This window comes from Sceloporus undulatus, chromosome 6 (genome assembly GCF_019175285.1).
Source record: "Sceloporus undulatus isolate JIND9_A2432 ecotype Alabama chromosome 6, SceUnd_v1.1, whole genome shotgun sequence".
Taxonomy (NCBI): domain Eukaryota; kingdom Metazoa; phylum Chordata; class Lepidosauria; order Squamata; family Phrynosomatidae; genus Sceloporus; species Sceloporus undulatus.
In genome coordinates, this window is record NC_056527.1 from 81,467,218 (window position 1) to 81,490,554 (window position 23,337).

The 23,337-nt window shown below is 44.2% G+C and overlaps 2 protein-coding genes across 7 annotated transcripts in view; one reads left to right on the forward strand and one right to left on the reverse strand.

Annotated features, from left to right (window-relative positions):
- Positions 1-3,211, forward strand: part of TUBG1 (tubulin gamma 1) — a 16,660-nt gene extending 13,449 nt beyond the window's left edge. The window contains exon 11 of the mRNA XM_042477343.1: positions 187-3,211. Within this exon, the coding sequence (XP_042333277.1) occupies positions 187-384 (198 nt within the window). The 3' untranslated portion in view covers positions 385-3,211. The remainder of the gene's footprint in view (positions 1-186) is intronic.
- On the reverse strand, positions 2,042-23,060 carry PLEKHH3 (pleckstrin homology, MyTH4 and FERM domain containing H3). Of its 6 annotated transcripts, none has more exons than XM_042477335.1 (12): positions 22,732-23,056; positions 12,179-12,240; positions 9,310-9,398; positions 8,626-8,820; positions 8,045-8,202; positions 7,325-7,433; positions 6,869-7,166; positions 6,222-6,429; positions 5,658-5,794; positions 5,043-5,163; positions 4,575-4,806; positions 2,042-2,347 (listed from the first exon to the last, which is right to left on the reverse strand). In XM_042477335.1, the coding sequence occupies exons 1-11, from the start codon at positions 22,981-22,983 to the stop codon at positions 4,591-4,593; spliced, it is 1,845 nt and encodes a 614-aa protein (XP_042333269.1). In that variant the 5' UTR covers positions 22,984-23,056; the 3' UTR covers positions 2,042-2,347; positions 4,575-4,590. The 6 variants fall into 6 exon arrangements, 5 of the variants coding, with proteins under 5 accessions (XP_042333269.1, XP_042333270.1, XP_042333272.1 ...); XM_042477336.1 differs by having other exon boundaries at positions 22,837-23,055; XM_042477338.1 differs by lacking the exon at positions 22,732-23,056 and adding an exon at positions 22,268-22,428.
- Between the last annotated feature and the right edge of the window lie 277 nt (positions 23,061-23,337).

Consider the following 23,337-nt stretch of genomic DNA (forward strand, 5'->3'; position numbering starts at 1 on the left):
GAGTGTTTCATTCTCATATGATAGGTGTGAAGTGACAAAGAGTGATCCACTGTCCGGAGGTATCTTTTATTACCATAGTGAGGTGTCCCTGTAATCTATTTATACCGGACACCAAATTGCTCTACTTTTTCTGTGTACCTGTCCTCATGCATTTTCTGAAATGAACCATTTGGATCTATTGTCTAGCTCTTCGAACGTACCTGCCATCAATATGACAAACTACGCAAACGTGAAGCCTTCCTGGAACAGTTCCGCAAGGAGGATATGTTCAAGGAGAATTTTGATGAACTTGATGATTCCCGCAAGATTGTCCAGGAGCTGATAGATGAGTATCATGCTGCCACTCGGCCTGACTATATCTCCTGGGGTACACAAGAGCAGTGAGTTGGCTTATAGGATATGATTGTCTGTCTTCTGGCACGTCTTCGTCCTCAAGCAAGATTTCTCCAAGTACACCAGCTCCTCCCTTTTGGTGACCCATGTCTGGGAGTGAAGGGGCACTCACAGACCTCTCATGAAAAGAAGGGAATCTGGTCCCCTTTTGACATTGACCCTCAAGTCCTTTGTCATCTGTTGAGCTGCAACCTAGTGTTCTTATTATTGGGCCTGATTTCTTCTTGTTCCCTTGAGACATCTGGTTATATGTGGCAACTTCCCATGAACCAGGAGTCACCAGGTCTGGTTAATAGCAGGCAGCACTAGGATAACTTCTGTTTATTCCTTTTTTTATGTCCGTAAGAAGCGTGTTCCTCTACCAAGTTGTCTTCATGTTGCACTTGTATTTATTGAAACACAATTATGTTGGAATAAGTCCCAGAGTGAATAATAATGTAGGATGTTTGTGTGCATTTTAAAATAACCCAAGCCTATGTTTCTGCATAAGATACCAAACTGGCATTTTGTGTCACTCAGTTTCTGTGGGGCAGTAACTGTGCTGCAGCTACAGTGTTATGTAATGGGGTCAGGAGTAGGAAGAAGGAAATGGTTTTAAAGTCTGGAGCCTTTTGTTGTTGTTGTCTTTGCGCCTTCTCTCCCTTCCAGCATTCATTATCTGAAATAAGAGGGAGTAGAAAACAGTATCCAGGTATTCTTAGCTGGTAATCATCCTAGTCCTCTTCAGTCTTCACTTCAAGGAAAAGTACTCCATATTAGTTGCTGTTACTGTATTTGATTTCCACAGCCACCCAGTAATAAGTTAAGGTAATATTATCCTTGTTTTTAATGGCCAGAATTATCCCTGTTAGCAGCTAAACTCTTGCCTGCTGTATTATTAATAATCCTGCCATGCCCCTTAAAAAAACAACCCTTAAAAAAAACTAGTCTAGGTTACCCACTGCTTTTTGCTTTTAGAGTGCTGCTCTTTTCCCACCAAATGGTTTATAACTGACATCTCTCTTCCATCCTTTCATCCCTAAAAGAAAAAAAAAGTGTTTTGAAGCAACTCCCTTGTTCTCTTCAAGCTGATTAAACAACAAAGAGTCATTTTGTTTGTCAAGGCACAGCTGTAGTAGTGGGCAGCTTACAGAAAAGCCTTGGTTTGGGAAGGGAAAGACTGTTACCCTTTATAACCCTTGTGTTAAATGTAAATTGTTGCTGGATTACGGTATGATACAAAGTCCTCTGTTGGAATGTGTTCAAAGAATAGAAATTCTCCCTATGGGAAGTGTGTGCTTATATATTTAGTACAGAAGATCTGCTGGATGAGAGATGGAGAACCTCTTTAAGTGTACCATTGTTCATATGCTGGCCAATTTAGTTTTATAGAAGGCCTGAACAGGCTCTAATGTGTCTTAAAAGGTTTCCCCTCTAATTTTACCCATAGCAGAGCTAATGACCCACCATTTCCCCATCTCATTTGTTTTAAAAAGGAGAACTTTAGGAGAGCCAGGTACAGGAAGGGAGCTATTGACCTTTCATATCCCTTATGCCAAAGTATGATATATGAGTGGAAGTAAATTACAACAAGAGTTGTGAATGTAGCACCCCTAAACAAAGGAGTAATCCATTGTTTGTTTCAAGAGACCAGAACAAGGAGAGGAACTGAAGTGATATAAATATTTTTTAATACAAGTTTGGGTGGGGAATCCCTCTGCACAGGAGAGAAAACAAAGTTATCAGCTCCTTAGGAGCAAAAAGTGCTACTAGTATCCCTGCTAAAAGTGTCTGACTGAAAAAGGCACTATCCTAGACAACAAGGCTGCTGCCAGGGCAAAGAGGAGTCAGGCAACTCAGGCAGTCTCATCTTTCGCAGTTTTGAGTGCAGTCTTGGTTAATGTAGTCAGTGAGTCTCCTGTTGCAGAGTGGTGCTGAACTTGCTTGCCTGTAGATGCTGCACAATTTCCTTTACCTGAAATCAGAGCAGAAAATCATTGCAAGATCAGATGTCAGCCCCTGTAATCTGCTATCCTGCGGCTGGCAGATTTCAATCTTAAAACTGCTAACTTACATCTCAGGGCCTCAGATTACATACAGGTAGTCTCTAAATGAAAGTAAAAATCATGCACTGCTACATGTCCTGCCCACCTGCTTTCCAGGGACAGCTGCTGTAGCCATCTCACTGACTACAAGTGAGGTGACTAAGAAGTGCTTGCTCTTGACTGCAACTGTAGCTGATGGGAAGTAAAAACATTTCCTGGCCAGCAGCACCCCTTCAAGACTTCACCCATGGGTGAGGTGTTTTGTATTCTTTGCAAGAGGCATAGTGTCCAAAACAAGACACATGCACAGGTCATTCATTCCCGCTAAAATGTTAAACATACTACTAGAGGGATGTTTTTTGGCTTCTTAAATTTGACAAAGCTTAAGGCTCTCAGCAAGTCTTAATCCATCACTGATGGGCACCCCAAGTAGTTTCTCTCTTTTTGGCCAAGGACAACACAAGAGTGTGAGAAGGGAGCCCTTAACAACAAGGATGGTAGTTTATATTCTGCAAACCATTCAGGTTACAAAAATATATTTTACTGAAAGAAAAACAAAATTATTTAACTCACTTAATACTACTATGGTGATGCAATCCTAGGCAATAGGAGAGCCAGGGACAATAACAAGATTGTCACTGCAGTTTGAACTCAGTCCCTACCTACAGTTAGCTGAACTGTTAATTATACATACTGTAAATTATGTTTCTGTGACTTTTTACTGCTTCTTTGTTTTAGATTATACCACCTGTTCTTTGAAATATAGTACCAAAGTATTTTACATATGTTTTTTTTTTAAATACAACATGCCTAAATCAAGTATCGTGGAGGGCTGGACTGGGCCCCACAACCATGGGAAGAGATCAGAGGTTTCCTATCTTTTCCAAAGTTCCAGATGGCTATTACTAGTGCTCTTCCATGTTCAAATGTTGTAGCTTTTCTTTTGGCTAAAATGTGAAAATTTTAAAAATTAGGTATAAATGGAACACGTTGGGGAAAATGCACATTAAGTACATTTATTAAGATATTTCTGATTTCCATGATGTAGATAATTCCACTCCCAATACAGAATTATAACATACTATTTTAATCATTTGGAGCTTTACCAGGAGCACATGTTTCTACAGTTCCCCATGGGCATTATGTGCCTTCAAGTAATTTCTCACTTAAGGTGACCATATCATAGAGCTTTCCTTGTAAGATTTGTTTAGAGGGAGTTTGTGTTTTACTTCCTCTGAAGCTAAGAGTATGTGACTTGCCAAAGCTCACCCATGGATTTCCATGGCTGAATGGAGATATGGTCTCCATAGTCATAGTTCAGCGCTCAAACCACTACACATTGGCTCCTATGGGTGTTCTTATTATCCCATTCCAGCTCTCTTTGCTGGTGGTCATGGATCTATAGTGGAAGAGTACACCCAGGATGAAGTCCCATCAAAGGGCATGATACAACTACATCTGTAACTCCCAAGTGTTTAGCCTCTTGCAGTTTAAAACAATATTTCTTCAGGGTTGAGGTCAGCCCAGATTGGTTACCAGTCCTTGTCCTATACAGTGGGTCCTTGCCTTACGCGGGAATCCGTTCCGGATCCCTCCACGTAAGACGAATTCCGCCTATGCTCAAGCCCCATTGTAAACAATGGGGCCCGTGCACGGTGGCACAGGGGCGCAACAGGCGTGCGCGCCCATTCAATTGAATGGGACGCTCCGCCCCGCAGCTTGAGTGCATATGCTCAAGCCGTGTAAAGCGCGTCCGCGTATGACGCAGGCACACTGTATATAGTAACATCACTCTTACAGCAAAATCCATGTATCATGAGGAATAAGAATGGCACACCATTTTGACTGCCTTTGAAATACATGAATATTTTCCTGAATGAGGAATGAATACCCTTATCTAATCCCAACAGGCCATAATGACATAGTAGAAGCCTTTAGCACATGTTTCATAAACACACACCCCTCTTTTCCTACAAGTATTATGTGTTTTTACATCCCTTCTCTACTTGAAATCAATAATATACACACACCGCTTTGTCAAAAGTGCTACCCCACCCCACTCCTCACGACTGGTCTCTACAGTTTGTCATTCTTACCATATAACACACCAACTACATTGTCATGCTTGGTACTTTAGAAATGCAGCTGAAAACTTACCTCATGAGCTTCTGTATCAAAGAGGGCAAAACCAAAGGCCAACCACTTGCCCTCTACGCTGAGACAGGTTGGCTTGGCCTCCAGTTGTCTCATCCTTTGAAACTGGTTCCATTTGTCCATGATGGCCTCTTTCTGAAGATGACTGTGCAGTTTGTCCTTCCATTCCACCTGCTGCTTGGCCAGAGAGGTGCCATCCCAAAGTCCAGCAGATAATACTGCAGTGATAAATCCCCTGGTGGAAGGGAAGATCTTGGAGTTACAAGAGGAGTAAGACAGAGGTACTGTAGGCTAACAGGGAAATGTCTGTCCAAACAAAGGAAGGCCATGTGAAGAGAAAAGTTGCCATTCAGGCTCTGCAAGTAGAATGCACCTCCTTAGAGAGGCACACAGCTATCGAGGACCAGTTTGTGGGCCTGTACAGGAGAGGCCAAAAACGTGTTACTATCAACACTGCATTATGATCCTTACCTTCTTAAACAGCAGTGCAAATTCCTGACAGTTGCATGCGACACAGTCCATGTTTGGATGCCCATAATGCCTAAACCAGAGTCTTGCAGGAGGCTTCCAGTGTGGCTGTTCCCCAGTCAAGCTAGATATAACATGTAAGAAAAAACAGTCTATCAGGGCAATAACAGACAAACCTCCCAACAAAGGATTGTATATAAGACCAAATCTGTACTTCCTAAACAACTATCCAATTCAGTACTATTCTCACCCCTCTCTTTTTGATTGCCTCAACTAAAACTGTATCTTACATGGATCCCAACACTATATAATAATAAATGGCAAATTTGCATAATATGCTTATTTCGTATCATTCTGCTTCTGCTAGTTGTAGGGAGGTCCTTACCTCCCCAGCAACCAATTGCTTATTCCTTCCTTCCTTCAGCAAGCAATTGCTTCTTAGGTTGCTGCCCCCATATTTGCAAGACTATCTCCATAGTTCCAGAGGATAGGATCATGCTTTGATTTTAAAGTTAAATTTCTTAACATACTGTCAATTCATGGGCTCACTCTTCTGTTCACTTACAACTGGGAGTGGGATACACAAATTATACTAGGTTCTGTGTAAGGGACACTTACTTTTCAAACCTAGTGAGAACGTCTGCCACGAGTACATCCTCTGGAAGGGGGCACCCATGCTGCCAGCTTTCCTCATAGAGGATAAACGAGTTGGGGCTACAGGCCAGGCCCAGGCGCAACATCAGTTCCCGGGCCACCTGGGACGAGGAGACAAAGGGGGTGACAGGAGGCCTGGCCATTTCCAGAAGGAGGGCACTCAGTGCTGTAAAGGGGACACAGACAGGGTCAAGCATGCTGAGGAAAGAGATTTGAGGGAGGGATGGATTGCAAGGTAAATTACTGAATGTTTGATCTCTCTTGATGGAGACAAAGGCAACATCTTTTAACGCAGGTGGTCACAGTGCAGATATTGCACTGTTCCCAATAAGGACTGATGGGAAATAGTCTTACAACATTGTCCACCCTTGTTGCTCCCTCTCCAGGTAATGATGGAAACAATATCACGTATATTTCTTAGATCAGCTGCAACTTTCTTTTTGTATACACTGATGGATTTTACTGGAAACAAATCATTCTGTTCCCTTCCCCCACCCATTGCTAGTTAGGTTCTTGACTTTTGCTCACCTCTTGGACCGTGGTATGGGAAGTGATGGCCACCTGGCATGTGTCCGTGCCGGGACAATGCACAGTGCACACCATTTCCTGGCGTTTTATTAGCTGTGCAATCTCATCCAGTGAGGGCACACATTCCCGGCCTTTGGTCTTGCGCAGGGCCTCTGTGATGAAGCGTCCATACAGAGCCATCTCTGAGCCTGGGAACCGGTTTTCTGTCCTGCGGGGGTCGAGGGAGAGCTGGCATTTAAAAAAACTAGAGGCCTTTGGTGCAGTCACCTCAGCAGGAACACTGCTGCCCACAAAGAGATTCCCAGCAGACAAACTACATGCTGCTTTCATGTGTCTCATCAACTATCTTCCTGCTTGGTTTCCTGTCTACCAACAGTGACTGAGATAAACTACAAGTTCACATGCAGGGCATGATGGAAATATCCTTCCCTGGTTGTCAACACCACCATCCAGTAATCCGAGTACAGAGACTGGGAGGGAAGAGAAGAAAGCTTTTCCTAAAACTTTTCCCTATGAAAAAGCTGTGCAATGGACAAAATCACCCCCAGACTGTTAGGGAAGTGACTGCCCACCTCTCTCTCAGCCTTATAACTAACAAAGCATTACACCAATGACATCCAAGCTCTTTTCCCTTCCCACAGGCTCACCGTTGCAGGTGCAGCTGCAAATAGCACAGTATGGGCAGAGAAGGCAGGAATGTGCAGCTCATGCAGGTGAGCAGCTGCCAGTAGCGCAGGTCTGTAGGTGCACCTGGCACAGGTGGTTCTGTTGTCTGCTTCACCAGTTGGCAATAGATCTCATCCACCAGAGGTGGGAGGTCATGGCAAGTCTGTAGCACCCCTTGCATGAGTAGGGCTGGCTCTTGCATTCCCTCCAGCTGCTGCAGCGAGTAGAAGAGCTTGACAGCTTCATCACGGAGCCCTGCATAACCTTGGCCACCTGATGCTGTAGAACATGAGCAGAGAGAGAAATGAGCCATTACCCAAACATCCACATATCCAGATCTGTCTACTCACTTGCACCCAGCCCCAAAAGCAGAGTGTTGATTAAGACTACTAAAAGAACAAGGTGACAATATAATTTACCAAGAAGGAGACACTCACCTGCATAAGGAAAAGGCAACAATGGTGCATAGATTGGGCCAGCTGTGTAGCATAGTATGGGATTATTGTGGTAAATCTGATCCAAAATTTCTGGGCTGTTATGATTCTCCTGTGATGGGAAAAGAAAGGGATTTGAGAGCCACTCTAATTCTACCTCTGAAGGAGCTTATATACGAGAAATCATTCTGCTAAACTTGGTGTGTAATGTAAATGTCTGCTGTTGGCTGACCCAGCATGCAGACTTCAGACAACAGATTAAACTAGCCCAGTATCATAGAAGAGTTGCACATCCTTTAATGGTTTCCAGCCTAAAGCTCTCCAAGTGTCTTGTACAACAACTCCCATTACTCCTGGGAAATAGAAATTTAGTTCCAACATCCAGGAAGTTAGCCAGGTAAGTACTGTAAATTTTAAAAATATTTACAACAATCCTTAAGATTTAAGCACTCTTAAAACAAGTTTTATGAATTAAAATTTACAAGCACTGAAATCAAAACCACATATATAACTATAGAGGATACTCTACTACTGTGCCATTTGTGATGGTATCTTTCTGATTTTCAGAATATAAACCACTCAGTGCCCATGTACTCCTCACACACTTATGTTCTCAACTTCTCGACACTGATGAACCAAGGCTCCCATGACCATTCCTAGCCTCATCACTTGTAAGCTTTGTGATTACTTCATTTCTACTCATTTCATTCATGTATTCCTCACCTCAATGTCACACATGAGGATCTGGGTGGGGGTCTGAACAGGAGCCTTGCTGACAATGACCTTCTGCAAAGCACAGACCCAGTGCACAGCCTCATTTAAGTGCTCTGTGTAAAGCCGGTAGCAATGTTTTCTGCCAAAAACTGTCACAGCCCAGTATCCTGCAGAAGTGGGAAAACCAACATGCGATTAACAGAACACACAGAGGAAAAATCCAGGCCTTAAGTATTTTCTCCAGCCCAACCTCATGCTCATATGCCACAGATATATTAAGTATCTCCAAATGATCTCAAAGAAAACTGCTGAAAACCCAAGATTTCCGCTGGCCTCACCATCCACCCCCATGACTCTGTGCATTACACTAGATGAGAGCTTTGAAAAGTTGTTTTTCTGGACTACACGTCCAAAAAAGTCCTTAAAGCTCTGCAGAAGACACAAAGAAAAGTCGGTCAGAAAAGAATAGGCCTTGGGTTCCCCACTGCCACTTATGCAAAACACAGAGATGATAAAAATTCAAAATACTCAAGCAGCAAGTCAGGGCTTTCTTCCACTTCTTAGCCAGGCACAAACAACAGATTCTTTACCTGTCTCCTTGTAGGTTTGCTTGTCTGGCCACAGCACAGAGCAAAGGCTAGTGAGAACAAGAGACCCAAGGCGCCGGGCATTCATCTCACACCCACTGTAGTAGTCAAGGGAATCCTCTGACAGCACAAACCAGTACTTGCGAGGACGCAACCATGGGGTTTTAATACCACCCCTGACTTCTCGCTGCAGCCAACCTAGAAGATGCAGACAAAGTGGGCAAGATGGACCTTGAACTTAAATCAACCCCCTCCTTAATCCAGGACCTCTCTTTATCTGCACTCATAATGACCAAAACTTTAGAAAGTTTAAAATAAAAGCTCCTCTGTTGTAAGTTAATTTCAAGGATGTGGAGAGAGGCTCTGCCTTGAGTACAATGGATTAAAGGAGGAAAATCAATTGGCTTGGTATTTTATGCAACCACTGAAGATAATACTAAGTCGGTTTAAAGATTCTTGCATTCACTGCAAGCTGTGGCTAGGGCAGCATGCTTGATTCAAGTCCAGCAAAATTCCAGGAGTGATCTGTTTGTCTTCCTTCCAAGACACAAGCTAACATTCCTACAAGTTACTGGAGGCCTCCTCCTTTACAAGACTGGGCAGGACTGCACTTTTAAAGGTGTGTGTGTGTGGGGGGGGAAGGACTCTTGGTTCTAACTTGTAGGGCTATATGGCATGAAATCTCACCTTTCATAATAGCATCAGGTTCACCTTGCAGCCTACCACAATTCTTTTCTGTGATAAGACTATGCATTTCTTCAGCCGCTGGCAAAGACCTGAGGGTGGCAAACAAAAGTAAGGGAATTGAGATAGCAACAAAATACAGTTGGAGTGGAAACCAGCTTTTTCTTCACTTCCGCAAGATAATACATGTTTCCCTAACCTAATGGCCCCCAGATATATTGGACCACTTCCTTAATCCCTGCCAATATTCCCAATTATTTGCTGGATGGCGATAATAGAAATTGTAATCCAACACACTGGAGGGAGGGGAACAAATAAGGGAAGGCTGGTATAGATTCAGATCCCCTTCACTTCTGGATCACAATGTCCTTTCCCCCTGCTCCCTCTAGAACAGTTGTCTTCAACATCTGCCTTTAATCCCAAGATGCTACTTGACATCTGTTTTCTCTGCTTTTCTTTCTGTTCCTTTCTCAACCTTCTTGCATTTGCCTTATCTTTTGCCTTACCAATATATATGCCTTTACGAGGGGAAAGAAAATGGAAGCTGGTCTTCTGATACAATCCACTGTGTTTGACTGCAGGGTCAGGAACCACTATGGGGAGGGGGGTAGCCTAAGGTAAAGTGAGCCCACAGCAGGAGCACTGCCCATGTGTAAATACATAGTTTTTAAAAGTGCTGCCTCAGATTTACAGGTTGGTAAAAAGATATGCCATGGGCTTAAAAAGTCTGAAGGCTGCTGCTCTGCATTCTAAACTTCTCTTTAAGATAATCCTGGGCTGTACATACTCTTATTCTAGTTCTAATTGTTGCACTTACTTCTTTGAGAGAAAGGGAACTCAGCCCCACACATCCCTTCCTGCCATGGTTGTGGGAAAGTGGGCTGCAAACTCTTGCACTGTTAACCTCAGGCTAAAAATAAGCTGTTTATACAGAAAGACTGCCAAGAATTTGGGAAATGAAGGAGCTCAGTAGAGGATGCTGGCTGGACTGCCTGATAGAAAAGTGTGTGTGTGTGTGCGCGCCCATATGTGCAAGACACAAAGAAGGAGGGGAGTAAAGAAACAAAGGAGAAGAAAAGAATTTAATGAGAGGCAGAAGTGGCGTGCCTCTTCCCCATGTCATGATCCTATGTAGTACATTTCAAGGATTCCAGCATTAGAGATCCTAGCTTTCAAAAATATTTCTAAGACAGGCAAAGCCCAGCAAAATAAGGCTTCTGTACTCTTAGATAAGAGCTGGTCAAAGTCAAGCTCAGCTATAATTTATACTCTTTGGCTTGGTAGTTCATCCCAGATTTATGCAGGCTTCACATATCTGTCAAAGAAGGCAGACTGGTTCCTACTCAAAGGCACTCTCTAATTGACTACATAATTTGGCATACTACTGACAATAAATCAAGATGCCCTTTCAGGCCTGCCTTATGTCTTCTACTCTCCCCAACCAGGTGGCTCTAGCTCCACTAGGCCTCAGTCACCCTACATCCACTCTTCATTCTACACAAGTTGACCATACTTATAGTTGTGCAAGCTCCCATCCCTTCGATTCTGCACTGGGTGATGAGGATAGAAAATGCCCCCCATCCCCTTTCTGCAGTTACCCGCTCCTGGTCAACAGAAAGAATCCCAGGTCCCTAAACCCCAACAAAAAGATTCTATCCCTCTGCTTTTTCCCAGGCCCTGTCTGGCAATAGATGAGATAGAAAGAGTCACTTCCTCCATAGCTAAGCGTCAACCCAGATGGGAACTATTAGCTTGGAATCAGGGCAGGAGGTGTATGGGTCACTAGACAGAATTCTTCCCATGAATTCTCCCTCTCCCGCCACTGCTTTCTAGCTGAAAAAGAAACAAAACCTTAAGGAGTACAGAGGACTGATGTACTTGGAAGGCATTCACTTGGACCAGGGCTGAGCCACAGGGAAAACATCCAACATCAGGGCTTAACCTTAGATTTGGATACCATATAGCATCGTTGTTTAGGACTGTTCCAGCCAAAGGCAAAATAGCCATAATACATGAGAGGAATGCAAAGAAGAACAATCCTATCCTAGAATGTAAAAAAACATGAACAGCAGAATGCCTCTAAACATATGAAGATTATCCTCTCCTATATAGACATCAGTGGGCATCTAGGATTAGGGGAAACATTTTCAGGGGGGAAAGTATATTGTCAAGACAAGCCTACCCCCCAACACTACTGGTTTTTAAGATTAAAACATCACATTTGGACAACTAGATTCATTCCCAGTCTGCCCCCATCAGCAACTGAAGTCACTAGGAACCACTGTCATAATTTAACTGAGGCCTAGTGTTGGTTTCAACATGCAACCATTTTCAAAATCAAATCTACTGGAACTTTCCCTTAGCACTAATGCCAGTTTTTCTATATTCAGAAACAGAAAGAAAAACTTTCAAATCAGGTGGCCTGTCATAATACTGAAGGAAGCATTAGCCACAGATAAGTTTAAGAGGTATTCACTGGTACTATCTCAGGCTTCCATATTTAAGAAACTGCTGACTTGAGGCCTGAAAGCAGGCGCCTATGCCAGCATTAAAGACAGAAGTTAGCAACAAACAGGAAGAACCTGTAATAAGGCATGACCAGAGTTTGGAAGTGTTAGTTGCAACTCCCAAAATCCTGCAATCAGCATGCAATTATGTTGGTTGTAAGATTCTGAGAGATGCAGTACAAAAAAGGCACCCTTTCAAGCTCCGAGTCAAAAGACTACAGTTCTGTATTTAGGTGGTGACAACAGCCAAAATTCTGACTGTGCATAACATGCAGCACCACCTCGAAGATACATGCATATGCATTTCCACACTGGAGTACCAGCTCCAATTTTCTCACATGCACTCAGAACCCATTATTGCTTACCTTTCAGAACCAGTGCTGGCACGACTGCTGGGCTGAGCGAGAGTCACCTGCAAGGTAGGTCCCTGTAAAATCACAGAAAGAGGAAGAGAAATAGGGAACATCATCAGGACTCAAAGCTGCACATAACAGGGTGAGACATCCCAATGTAAGGGAAATTAAGGCAGGAGACACACTCAATGACTTTACAGCAGGACTGGGAATAATGTGGTCCTCCAAATGTTAAACTGCAAATCCCAGCAGAACAGTAATGAGGAATGCGGTAGTTGCAGTCCAACAATATCAGTAGAATTGCATTATCCCCACCTTTGGTTTCAAAATTAGGAATTTCAAAAGCAGACCATGGAAAAGTTACATTTTAATGACAACTCCCAGAATTTCCTGGCCAGCACTGTTTATGCTGGCTGAAGGATTCTGGGAATTGCTGTCTTCAACAGAAGCTTTTCCGAGCTCTGTCCGAGGCATATAACAACACCCACTTCCCAGCAATATTATTGTTTATATATTCAAAAGCAGAAGGCTAGCTGGAAGAGAGATTGGGAATGCATAATAACAACATTGGTATACGCAGGCCGCCTACCCATCCCATTTCCCAACCACACAAGGAAATGAATTATTAATCTGCAACTTTCCCAGGCTGCCCAGGCGGCTCTACTGCCCCTCCTAGGCCACAGTCTGACCAGTCACCCCCCCCCCCCCCCCCCCCCCCCCCCCCCACAGAGCAAGCTGCAGCAGCTGAACGGGTTCCTGTATCCTCAGGCGACCTTGGTGTTGGGCTCCAGACTGTGCAGAATTGCACAAGCACATGGCTGAATAAGAGACAGGCAAACAAAGTCCTATTGTAGCCAAGGTTTCCTTCCTTTCTAAGCAGAGGGAGGCACGCCAGAAGAACAGACAGGTCCCAATAAATGGCACAGGAAACCCCAACTTATGCACCTCATTCAAGGAGACTACCTCGTGATGGCAAAAATTACCAGTTTTCTTTTATTGCTGGATGTCTTGATGGTACTGTTTTCATTTTTAAATGCAAGCAAGATGTTAATTAATGTTAATTAATTCATTATTTAAAGGAAATCTGAGATGCTGTTCAGGAGAACTGGCAGAAAGTGCAGGACATAAATCACAGGCTGCTGTTCCCCTACAGCAAAGAACCCATTTGACTTGTTCCTAGGGGAAGGGCCCTATCATACTACACTGTTATAGCACTGTACTCCACTTTAACTGTCATGGCAGTTGGAATTCTGGATCTGCAGTTTAGGGAATCCTGGGATCTGCAGTTTAGGGAAGGGCATTTAGAATTCACAGCCAGAGAGCTCTTGGGCCTCACTAAACTACAAACCTCAGAATTCCACAAGATATTGTTAAAGTGAAATATAGCACTACAGGTTGACTCTCCCTTATCCTGAATTCCAAAATCCAAAATATTTTAAAAACCAAAACTTTTTTCATTTGTAACTAAGATAGTGACACCTTTGATTTCTGATGGTTCAATGTACACAGATTTTGTTTCATGCACAAAATTATTAAAATCATTGTATAAAATTACCTTCAGGCTTTCTGTATAAGGTGTATATGAAACATAAATTTATTTGTGTTTAGACAAAATAATTTTTGCCTAAACAAGATATTGCCAAGATATCTTATTATGTACATATATGGAAAAACAAATATTCCAAAATTCCAAAAAGAAAAAAAAATCCAAGCACCACTTGGTCCCAAGCATTTCATATAAGAGATACTCACCCTGTATGACAGTGTGGTGTGATACGGATCTTTATATAAAGCCAGACTGAATGAGGGGGAGCAGGGAGCTGCTGCAACAGGTACTGAGTAAAGGACGAGGCACCAACTGCCCTCTGGCATTAGAACACCTGTTATAACTTAGCTGAAGTTGGCATGGATTTTATTTGTCACAGTCCTGCCGGGGCAGGGAGACTGGCAGCAGCCATCAGCACAGCATGGCAAGATTATTCCAGAAATGAAGCAAAGGGTTGTGCGAGGGGGATATTCAAAAGCTCAAGCAAGAATTCCTAGCCTCAAATGCTTGCAGAAACCAAATGCCTTTTCTGGAAATTCAAACACAGCACATTCTGAAGCACGTACAAATTCATGCAGGCATCCAAAGGGTGCACAATGGAACTTCAGGTGCCTTTCTTTATTTCCATGTTACATAAATACTGTGGGGGGAGATTTGTGGCTCTCCTGTTGCTGGAGAGCCATGGGGAGGGCACTGTGGGGACCACTATGTGTTGTTGGACAGCAAGTCTCAACAGCTCTAGCCATCATAGCTAATGGTGAAGAATGCTGGAAGCTGCAGTCCAACAACATCTGGAGATCTGCCTGATTCCCACCCCAGACAGATAGACAGCTATTGCAGCTTGGCAACCTTGCCCACTAGCTATTAAAACAAAAGTGGTATCTGCTTTTGATAACATATCTTATTTTATCATAATAGTGGCTAGAGGAGCAAAGTATCAATGTGCACCATTCTGAAAACCCTAATCAAGAGGCTGAGCAAGTTTATATTCCCTTGAGAGTAATCTGCAAGGAACTGATGCCAGTTCTGAACCAATTACTCACAGGCAGCTTCCAACTACCCTCTTGCATTGCTCTTTCCATTTTGGCTTCTTCCTGTTTTTTCTTCTTCTCCCCAACTGCATCAGACCAGCTACTGGTCACAAGTGAACGATTTTAGTAATCCAGTTGGGGAAAAAACTGTATTTCTAAAGATCGTTCTAGTCATTGGTTGCTAGCCTATGAAGACTTGTGCCACAAAAAGGGATCTCAGTCATTAAGGTGCCACACAAGACCATTTTTGAAAAAAATGACCAGTCTTTAGGTTTTTTTGGTGGGTTTTTTGGGCTATGTGGCCATGTTCTATAAGAGTTTCTTCCTGACGTTTCGCCAGCATCTGTGGCTGGCATCTTTAGAGCCAGCATTTGTGACGATGCCAGCCACAGATGCTGGCGAAATGTCAGGAAGAAACTCTTCTAGAACATGGCCACATAGCCCAAAAAAAACCCACACAAAACTATGGATGCTGGCCATGAAAGCCTTCGACTTCACACTGACCAGTCTTTATTTTGCAAAAAAATAAAAAAAATAAAATACAATCAATTTTTCAAAAGACAGTCACAAATCTGGTGCTCTGTTCCAGAAGAGAAAAAGATAAATGTGGTTTAATAAAGTTAAAGCCCTAGTTTACACAGCTGATCAGGGTATTTGTTAGTACGTGCACAGTTGCACTTTCATGATGCGACAGTACTTCTCAGGTGGGTAGTAGAAACCAAGGCAGGGCTATCAAGCCCCCAACTCCAGTCTGCAGGTATCTGGCAATACTGTTCTCGTGAATTGGCACCTTCCATTTTCCTCTCAGAAAGCCTTGGAATAAATCGCATGGTTAAAAAGCTCAACCTGAATAGAAACTATTGCACAGAGAAACATATGCCTGAAAACTCAGATGATGCCTCTTTCAAAGACTGACAGAGCCTTGCTGTTTTGTAAGCAGTCGCTGCTGGATGAAGTCGCTCAAAGGCACAGTTGTCAGAATGGTGAACAACAAAAAGCTGCTGTTCCAAGTACTGCCAGTTTTGTCCTCATCTGCTTAGATGATGCATATCATTAGGCAAAGCCATCAGGCTTGATTCAGCCTCCTGCCCTCTGTTCGAAGGAGGCATTTGTGGTTCTGTTACTGACACCTGTTCTGCCCTCAAGGTTTGCCTCTCTGCTGTTACCCATGCGATTTCCAAAGTGGATATTGGCCTGGATGCTTCTTATGGGCTACCCTAAACCCAATCCATCCTGGACCAGTTGATATCCCTTGAATCCCTTTTCCTATGGAGATAGGGCCAGGGGTGACAGTCTCAGGTAACACCACAGCACACCCAGCAGATATGTATCAGGTGTCCAGATCAGGATCTGGTCTCTCCAGCTTGACAAGATAACTTTTTAAGTGGCAAGTACACACCTATCTATCCAAGACCTAGTTTGGCACAGCATCCCACTGGAAAAGCAGTTCCAATAGGAGCACATAACAGCATCACTTAGTAGTAAGGGTTCCTTCCTTCAAAGGAAAAGGTTAAATGTTTAAGGTAATGTAACAGGAGAAAAACAGCACAGAAGATATATGACGTTTATAAAATTATATGTAGTGTAGTAAAAATATCCCATTTTTAAGGCCAAAAACTCAGCCAATCAAACAAAACACAGGTATTCTAGTATTAACAAGTTGCATTTGCTGACACCTGATGCAATGACCATGAGGTCTGAGCAGACTTTTCCAACTTCATGCCTTTCTAGATGTGTTTGAAAACAAGTTCCATCATCTGTCTTTATGGCCAGTGGTCTGGGATGATGAGAATTATATCAGGTTGGGATAAACGGTTTCAGGTAGTTTTAAAACAGGATGAAACCTGTTCTTATAAAATAGGCATCAGCCAAGATAGTTAAATATGTCTTCAAATAAGGGAAGGCATCCCTTAGTATACCTGATTCAGGGAAGGAGTGGGCAAACAGCAAGGATAGCAAGGGTGAACTCACACTCACCTGCAAGTTTCCCAAAGCCAGTTGGTCCCTGCTGAAATCAAGCTGATGGACAGCCCCATAGTGTAAACTACCTAGGCTGCTCTTTTGTACAATGACTTGATGTGAGTCTAATCAGAGCCCAAGCTGTTCAGAACGAGTGTAGTGGTATGCTTAGTCCCAACCACTTTTCCATAGTAAAAGTTTGGCATTTTTATCTACTTCTTCCCCAGTTGCTTCTCGTTGATCACGTGTTTCAAACATCAATGTTACATTGGTTAAAAAGGTGTTCCTCAGCCATTGCCAGGTGCGGGCAGAGTGAGTAAAAGAATCTATCAAAAGCAACATGCAAATCTCCCAGCTGTGGGTAAAAACTTTCTCTTACCTTCACGCAAAAGCAAGTGTCACCTCATACTGCCAAACACAACAATAGTGTTCGCCTTCTGGGAGGGAGGTTGGACACGGTTTGTTGTTATGTGTCAGTGATGGTGAACCTTTTAGGGGCCGAGTGCCCAAACTGCAAATTCGCCATCACTGTTATATGCCTTCAAGTAGTCTCTGAGTTATGGCAACCCTATCACAGGATTTTCATGGCAAGATGTATTTAGAGGTTTGCGTTGCCTTCACCTGAACAGGGAATTTCCTGGCCGTCTCACTTCCAAGTACTAACCAAGCCTGATGCTGTTTAACTTCTGAAATCAGACAGGACCCGTTACCTTCAGTGCAGCCAGAAGAAGGGATGTGTTGCCTACTCTGGTCTAAAACTTCTAGAAGAGACTTGGGAAAGGGAAGCAGGAGGGCTTGAGCCCCCTCACAGCTAAACTGGGGGGCTGAGCCCACAAAGTAGCTTGCAAAATTGGACCACCAAGACTCCTATGTAATCAGAACTGTACCCTAAATGATCAAGCACTAAGAAATATTAAGGCTGCATCCGTACTGCAGAAACAACCCAGCTTGACCCCATTTTAACTGCCATAGTTCAATGCTATGGAATTCAGGGAATTGTAGTTTATTGTGGCACCAGAGCTCTCTGACAGCAAAGGCTAAACATCTCACAAAACTATAATTCCCAGAATTCCACAGAACTGAGCCACAGCAGTTAAAGGGGGAGGGGGGGTCAAACTGGAAGATTTCTTCAATGCGGATGCAGCCTAAGACAGCTATTGTTGTTCAGCCCTCCCAGGAATAATAAAAGCTCCCTGCAATCTCTCCTAGGCATACTTATTTGGGGATAAGCTGCAATGAGAACATGAAGGGCTCTTCTAAGTATTAATACTGCTTATCAGAGTTTTCATATTTAAGAATGTTTAAATGGTAATGGATAGGAAAAACAATTTGCCCTGCAAGGAGGCAACATTGCATATTAATAATTGCCTGCTTGCAAGACTAAGATTTCCCTGTCTTTAAAAACAGTTCTGGGCAGTCAAAATTGAGATCCAGTTCTGATCTCCCCCAAATAGAGGGACTGCTCTTCCTCTCCTGGGGAGTTTGAAGAGACAAAAAAGTAAAAGCACTCAAAACCAGTTCCTCCCAGCCAGCAGCAATGCACTCCCTCAACGTGTCCCATCCCGTTCCTCTTGACAGGGCCTGCCTTTCTGACTAAGGAAGAATGGAAGAGACACTTCTCAGCAGAAAGGAGTGTTGACTGTGTGTGCAGAAAGGGTGAATGTATGAGTGAGTGTTTTTCTCTGCACATCCAGCTCTGGGTTAAACTAAGCTTTCTGAAATACGTAGGGGTTTTAAGGCTGGCCAAAACCTCTCAACCCACCGGTGGTTTGTTGTCTGAAACAGAATGTAGGTACTCCTTACTCTGACATTTTGGGGTAAAGGTTCCCCTCAACTCAGACTACAAGCCTTCCCTGCCCAACCCAGCTCTGTCCAAGCGGGTGGTTTGGCCTTTTGCCTGTGCCAAGAAGTAACGCCATTGCAAACATTATCCAAAGGCCAGCCACTGCAAAGTTTTCCTTTGGGGATAGGTTATTAGAGGGTCAACACCAGCCCCCTAAAAATCAACAGTCACCAGCCTACAGCTATGGCCTCATCAGAGCAGCAGCTCGGTTCTCTGAAACCTCCCTGGAGACTGAAGGACTTTAACCAACGTGTAAGATAAAAAAGCAAATTGTGTATGTACAGATTGCAGAACGTGCTGCCTTCCTTGGACACCCAGAACTCACATTAAGTCAAGATGGCTTACAATTTCTTTCTGGAAATTTACCTTTCCTATAGGGACAGGAAAGTGGATGAACGAAGACAAGGAATTTGTATTTCATCTATTTCTCAGCTGACTTGGCTTCTCTTTCTGAAGAGGCTGACCTACAGGAGGAGGAAACAGTGGCATCCCTTCTGCTTTCTGGAGAGTTCAGCATGGCAGAAGAAGTTGGGTGGGTAGGGGAGACTTGAAAGGCAGATCTTTAAGGTCGTCTTTGGCTGCAGAAATAATCCATTTTGTCACAGCTTTAACTGCCCTGGCTCAATGCTATGACATTCCTGAAACTGTAGTTTGTGGTGGCCCTAGAACAGAGCATTCCCAGAATGCCACAGCATTGAGCCAGGGCAGTTAAAGCCACGTCAAACCGGATTATTTCTGCAGTGTGGATGCAGCCTTTGTGAGCTTTTTGACAGGCACCGCGTACAATCGGGACTCATGATTTGCCAACAGGCTCTCCCTCCTCCTCAGGCTGGCCAAGCTTGGCTTCAGCAATCCATGGCTTTTTAAATGCCGCAATTAAAAAGACTGGAAGTGAGAGAAGTCTTAAACAGGACAACAGCCAAAGCTGCATAATTCATGGCTATGGCATTATATAAGAATTAGAAATACGAGGAAACACCTCGTCCTCTGTTCACCTTGTCAGCAAAATCCAGAGGCTGAATTAATTCTACACATTTGGAGACTATTGCTCTCACAGCAATAGGAGGAGGCAGCCTGGATCAACCTTCTAATGATTCCCCAATGGACTAATTACAGGACGGAAAGAATAAAACATAGGAGGGTGGGCTAAAACAGGGCTGACAGCAAGTATTATGAAAGTACCTCCTGCTCAACCATGGAAACCACTGGGTGACCTTGGGCAAATCACACTCTCTCAACCTCAGAGGATGGCCATGGCAAACCCACTCTGCAAGCCAAGAAAACCCATAATAAGGGTTGTCCTAAATTGGAAACAACTTGAAGGCACACAACAAGCCCCTGCGGCATTAGATTAAATACCTTAAGGCACCAGATCCCCTCTGATCTTGGGATCTAAGCAGGGTTAGCCCTGGTCAATATTTGAATGGGAGACCGCCAACAAATACCAAGCACTGTAGGTTGTTGTTCAGAGAAAGGAACTGGCAAAACCATCTCTGAGCATTCCTTGCCTAAAAAACCCTATGAAATTCATGGGATTTCCATAAGGCAACTGGAAGGTGCACACCCAAACACACCCTGCAGTGCAAAGGATCAGAAATAAATCTGAACATACGAGAAGCAAGAGAAGGCATCTGAGTAAGTAGACTTTAGTCTACGAAAGCTAATGCTGCCAACTTCTTTCTTTCAGTGAGTCTCAAAGGTGCTACAAGATCTCTCCACATATGAGAAGCAATATATGGCGTCTCAAAGGTGCTACAAGATCTCTCTACATGAGAAACAATATACTGGATCTCAGAGGTGCTAAAACATCTCTCCACATATGAGAAGAAATAAGTTGAGTCTTAAAGGTGCTGTAAGATCTCTCTGCATAAGAGAAGCAAAATATTTATGCAGTTGGTCCATGAATCCATTTAAGGTGCAGATAAAGAATGTGGGGACTGGGCACTCAGGGCTCGAGTCAAAACTCCACCTAGAAGGCCTCTGAGGCTGCATCCACACTGCAGGAATAATTCATTTTGACACCGCTTACTGTCCTGGCTTCATGGAATGAAGTCCTGGGAATGTTCATTTGTGTAGATCTCACAATTCCAGCCTTCGGCCACTTGAAAAGTTCTTCCAAAGTGCATCCTGGGATTCTTTTCCTATTCACTGTTGTTATGTGTGATTCCAAGTCACTTTCCAAGAGGTGAACCTATCATTGTGTTTTCTTGGCAAGTTTTCTTTAGAACGGGTTTGTCATAGCCTTCCTCTGAGGCTGAGTGTGACCAAACACAGTGGGTTTCTGTGATCAAATGGGGATTCAAACCCTGGTCTCTGAGTCCTAGGTGTTTATCACATGGAGGTTTTTGCAGCTCAGATCCGGGGTGACTCCTGGTTCAGCTATGCGAATTCATGTCATAACGTGAATGTTTTATCACACCTGGTTGCCCTTCCATATTGAGGGGGGACTGAATCCAAGGTAAGTCACAGGATGCGGATTCACACAAAGCGGAGTGAGTCCAAACTGTATTACCACACCCGTGTATACCATGCGGATTCAACAGTTTGAATTGGCACCCTTGCACATGCTCAGTGGAGGTCTGAATGCATCGTGGCCTTGCACATTTCCAGGGTGAAAAGGGGCGCAAGTTCTTGTTCCCTGTTTCGCTTAATTGCATGATTGTGTGACTATTTGCCTCGTGAATATTTCTGTGTCTTCTTCATCCCCCTTTTTTATTTTCCCTTCCACTTCAGCAATTTCAACACACACATATATAGTCAAAGGCTTTCATGGCCGGCATCCATAGTTTTTTGTGGGTTTTTTGGACTATGTGGCCATGTTCCAGAAAGGTTTCTTCCTGACGTTTCACCAGCATCTGTGGCTAGCATCTTCAGAGAATAATTCATTTATAAATTCATAGATAGATAGATAGACAGACATATCTGTATATTCACATTCACGCATATACACACATGTATATATTCCAAAAAAAATGAGTTGCCCTGAAAGTGAAAGGACCACCGAAAGGAAATGGGGGAAATTTGCAACCCGGGAGGGTTTGCAAAGCAGAAGCAAAGTTGCATTCCACACCAGACCAATTTGGAGTGAAATCGAACTGAGCTTGGAAGTGATTTCTGTGAATTCACTTGTTACTGATTTCACCAAAATGAGGGGTCACTTTGGAATCACTGCGGAAGCGCCACGGAAGGAGCCCCCATAGAAAGGAATCGCGTGTGATAACACATCATGTGAATTTGCATCGTTGAACCCGCAGTCACATCGGATCAGAGCTGCAAAAGCCTCCTAGTCCAACACTCAAACCACAACAGAGCTCTGCTCTGCTTCCACAACAAACGGCCATTCCCAGGATTCCATCGCACGGAGCCCAAAATGGTGCCAAAACAGATTATTTCTGCAGTGTGGACGCAGCCAGCGTCGGTGCCAAGTGGATTCCTTCCCAGCCCTGAGTCACCAGAGCCAGTTTGCTCATACACAGAGACTGAGGAGAAGCGTAACAAGACAAGGCATGCACCCTCCTCTTTCCTCCAGGGCCAGAAAAGCTCAGGAGAGAAGCCAGCGCCAAGATCTGACTCCAAACCTGGCCACAGAAGTGACACGCTGCCAGACCAGGGTGACCAGAGGTCCTCACGGCAAAGGAGGACAAGGGGCCACATAATGGAAGACATTAAAGAAGAAATAAATAAATGGAGGACAGGACCAAAGGAGAGCCCAAAACACTCACATAAGTATCAATCCATGCTTCTTCGTCATGCTCAACAATGGAGGACTTTTTGGAATTCCTTCTGCACCGAAGGCTGGGATGGAGGGCAGGTCCTTGGAAAAGAAGGACGTCTTTCAAAGACTTAGGGCCCATACAGACAGGCCAAAATAAAGCTGCTTTGGGTCACTTTGGAGGTATGCTGTTTAAATGACACATGCATCTTAAGAGGCCAGGAGCTGCGCCAAAGCTGTGCTCCAGTCCTTAGGAGTGGAGCATGGCTTTGGCGCAGCTTCTCACCTCTTAGGACACATGCATCATTTTAACAGCATACCTCCAAAGTGTGTTTCCTCAGATGCATTTGCTATTATTATTATTATTATTATTATTATGAATTATGTATAGAGATCTTGGAGCCCTTTTGAGACTCACTGGAATTAAAAAGTGGGCAGCAAGATCTCTCTAAAATAAATAGTGATTCTACTGACCATTTTGAGCCAGGCTTCAGAAGCTTCTTCCTGCTTCCTTGAGCCTCCTCCTCCTCCTCCTCCTCCTCCCTTCCCTGCGAAGAAGGCCAAAGGCAGCAAGCCCACCTGGCTGCGGAGCTCGAAGGACTCCTCCTCGGCCTCCTCTTCCTCCTCCTCGGCCGCCCCTTTGCCCGCCTGGCCATAGTCCCTCCGCAGCAAGGTGAAGCCCTGCCTGCAGCAGAGCAGCCACCACAAGCCCCCCGGGAAAGGCATCCGGAGCCCAGGCTCTCAGGCTCTCCCTCGTCCTCCTCCTCCTCCTCCTCCTCCTCAGCCTCGGCAGCAGCAGCAGGAGAAGGAAGGCAGGCCAGGCTCAGGCGCCTCCTCCTCCTCCCGCTCAGTGCTGCTGCGAGTCCCGCCCGCCCGACAAGCCCTTTTCCGGGGGTCAGGACTAGGAGGCTTCGTGCGTCACTAGGCCCCGAGGGAGACTAGGGAACTGGGGAAGGGAAGAAGGCGGGGGACGGGCCTAGGCCTCAGACGCCTTCCCGCCTCCACACTGGAGGAATAACCCGCTTTGGCACCGATTTGTCTGGGTCCTTGCTATGGAATTCTGGGAGCTGGAGTTTGTTG

What these genes read in the sequence shown, in the direction of transcription:
- PLEKHH3 (XM_042477335.1), bottom strand. Translation starts at nt 22,983, where the DNA reads ATGCCTTTCCCGGGGGGCTTGTGGTGGCTGCTCTGCTGCAGGCAGGGC. An exon ending in GCAAACCTACAAGGAGACAG is followed by an intron (nt 8,203 to 8,625) that starts GTAAAGAATCTG and finishes CCACTTCTGCAG; the next exon opens with GATACTGGGCTGTGACAGTT. An exon ending in TTGCACTGCTGTTTAAGAAG is followed by an intron (nt 4,807 to 5,042) that starts GTAAGGATCATA and finishes CCCTTCCACCAG; the next exon opens with GGGATTTATCACTGCAGTAT.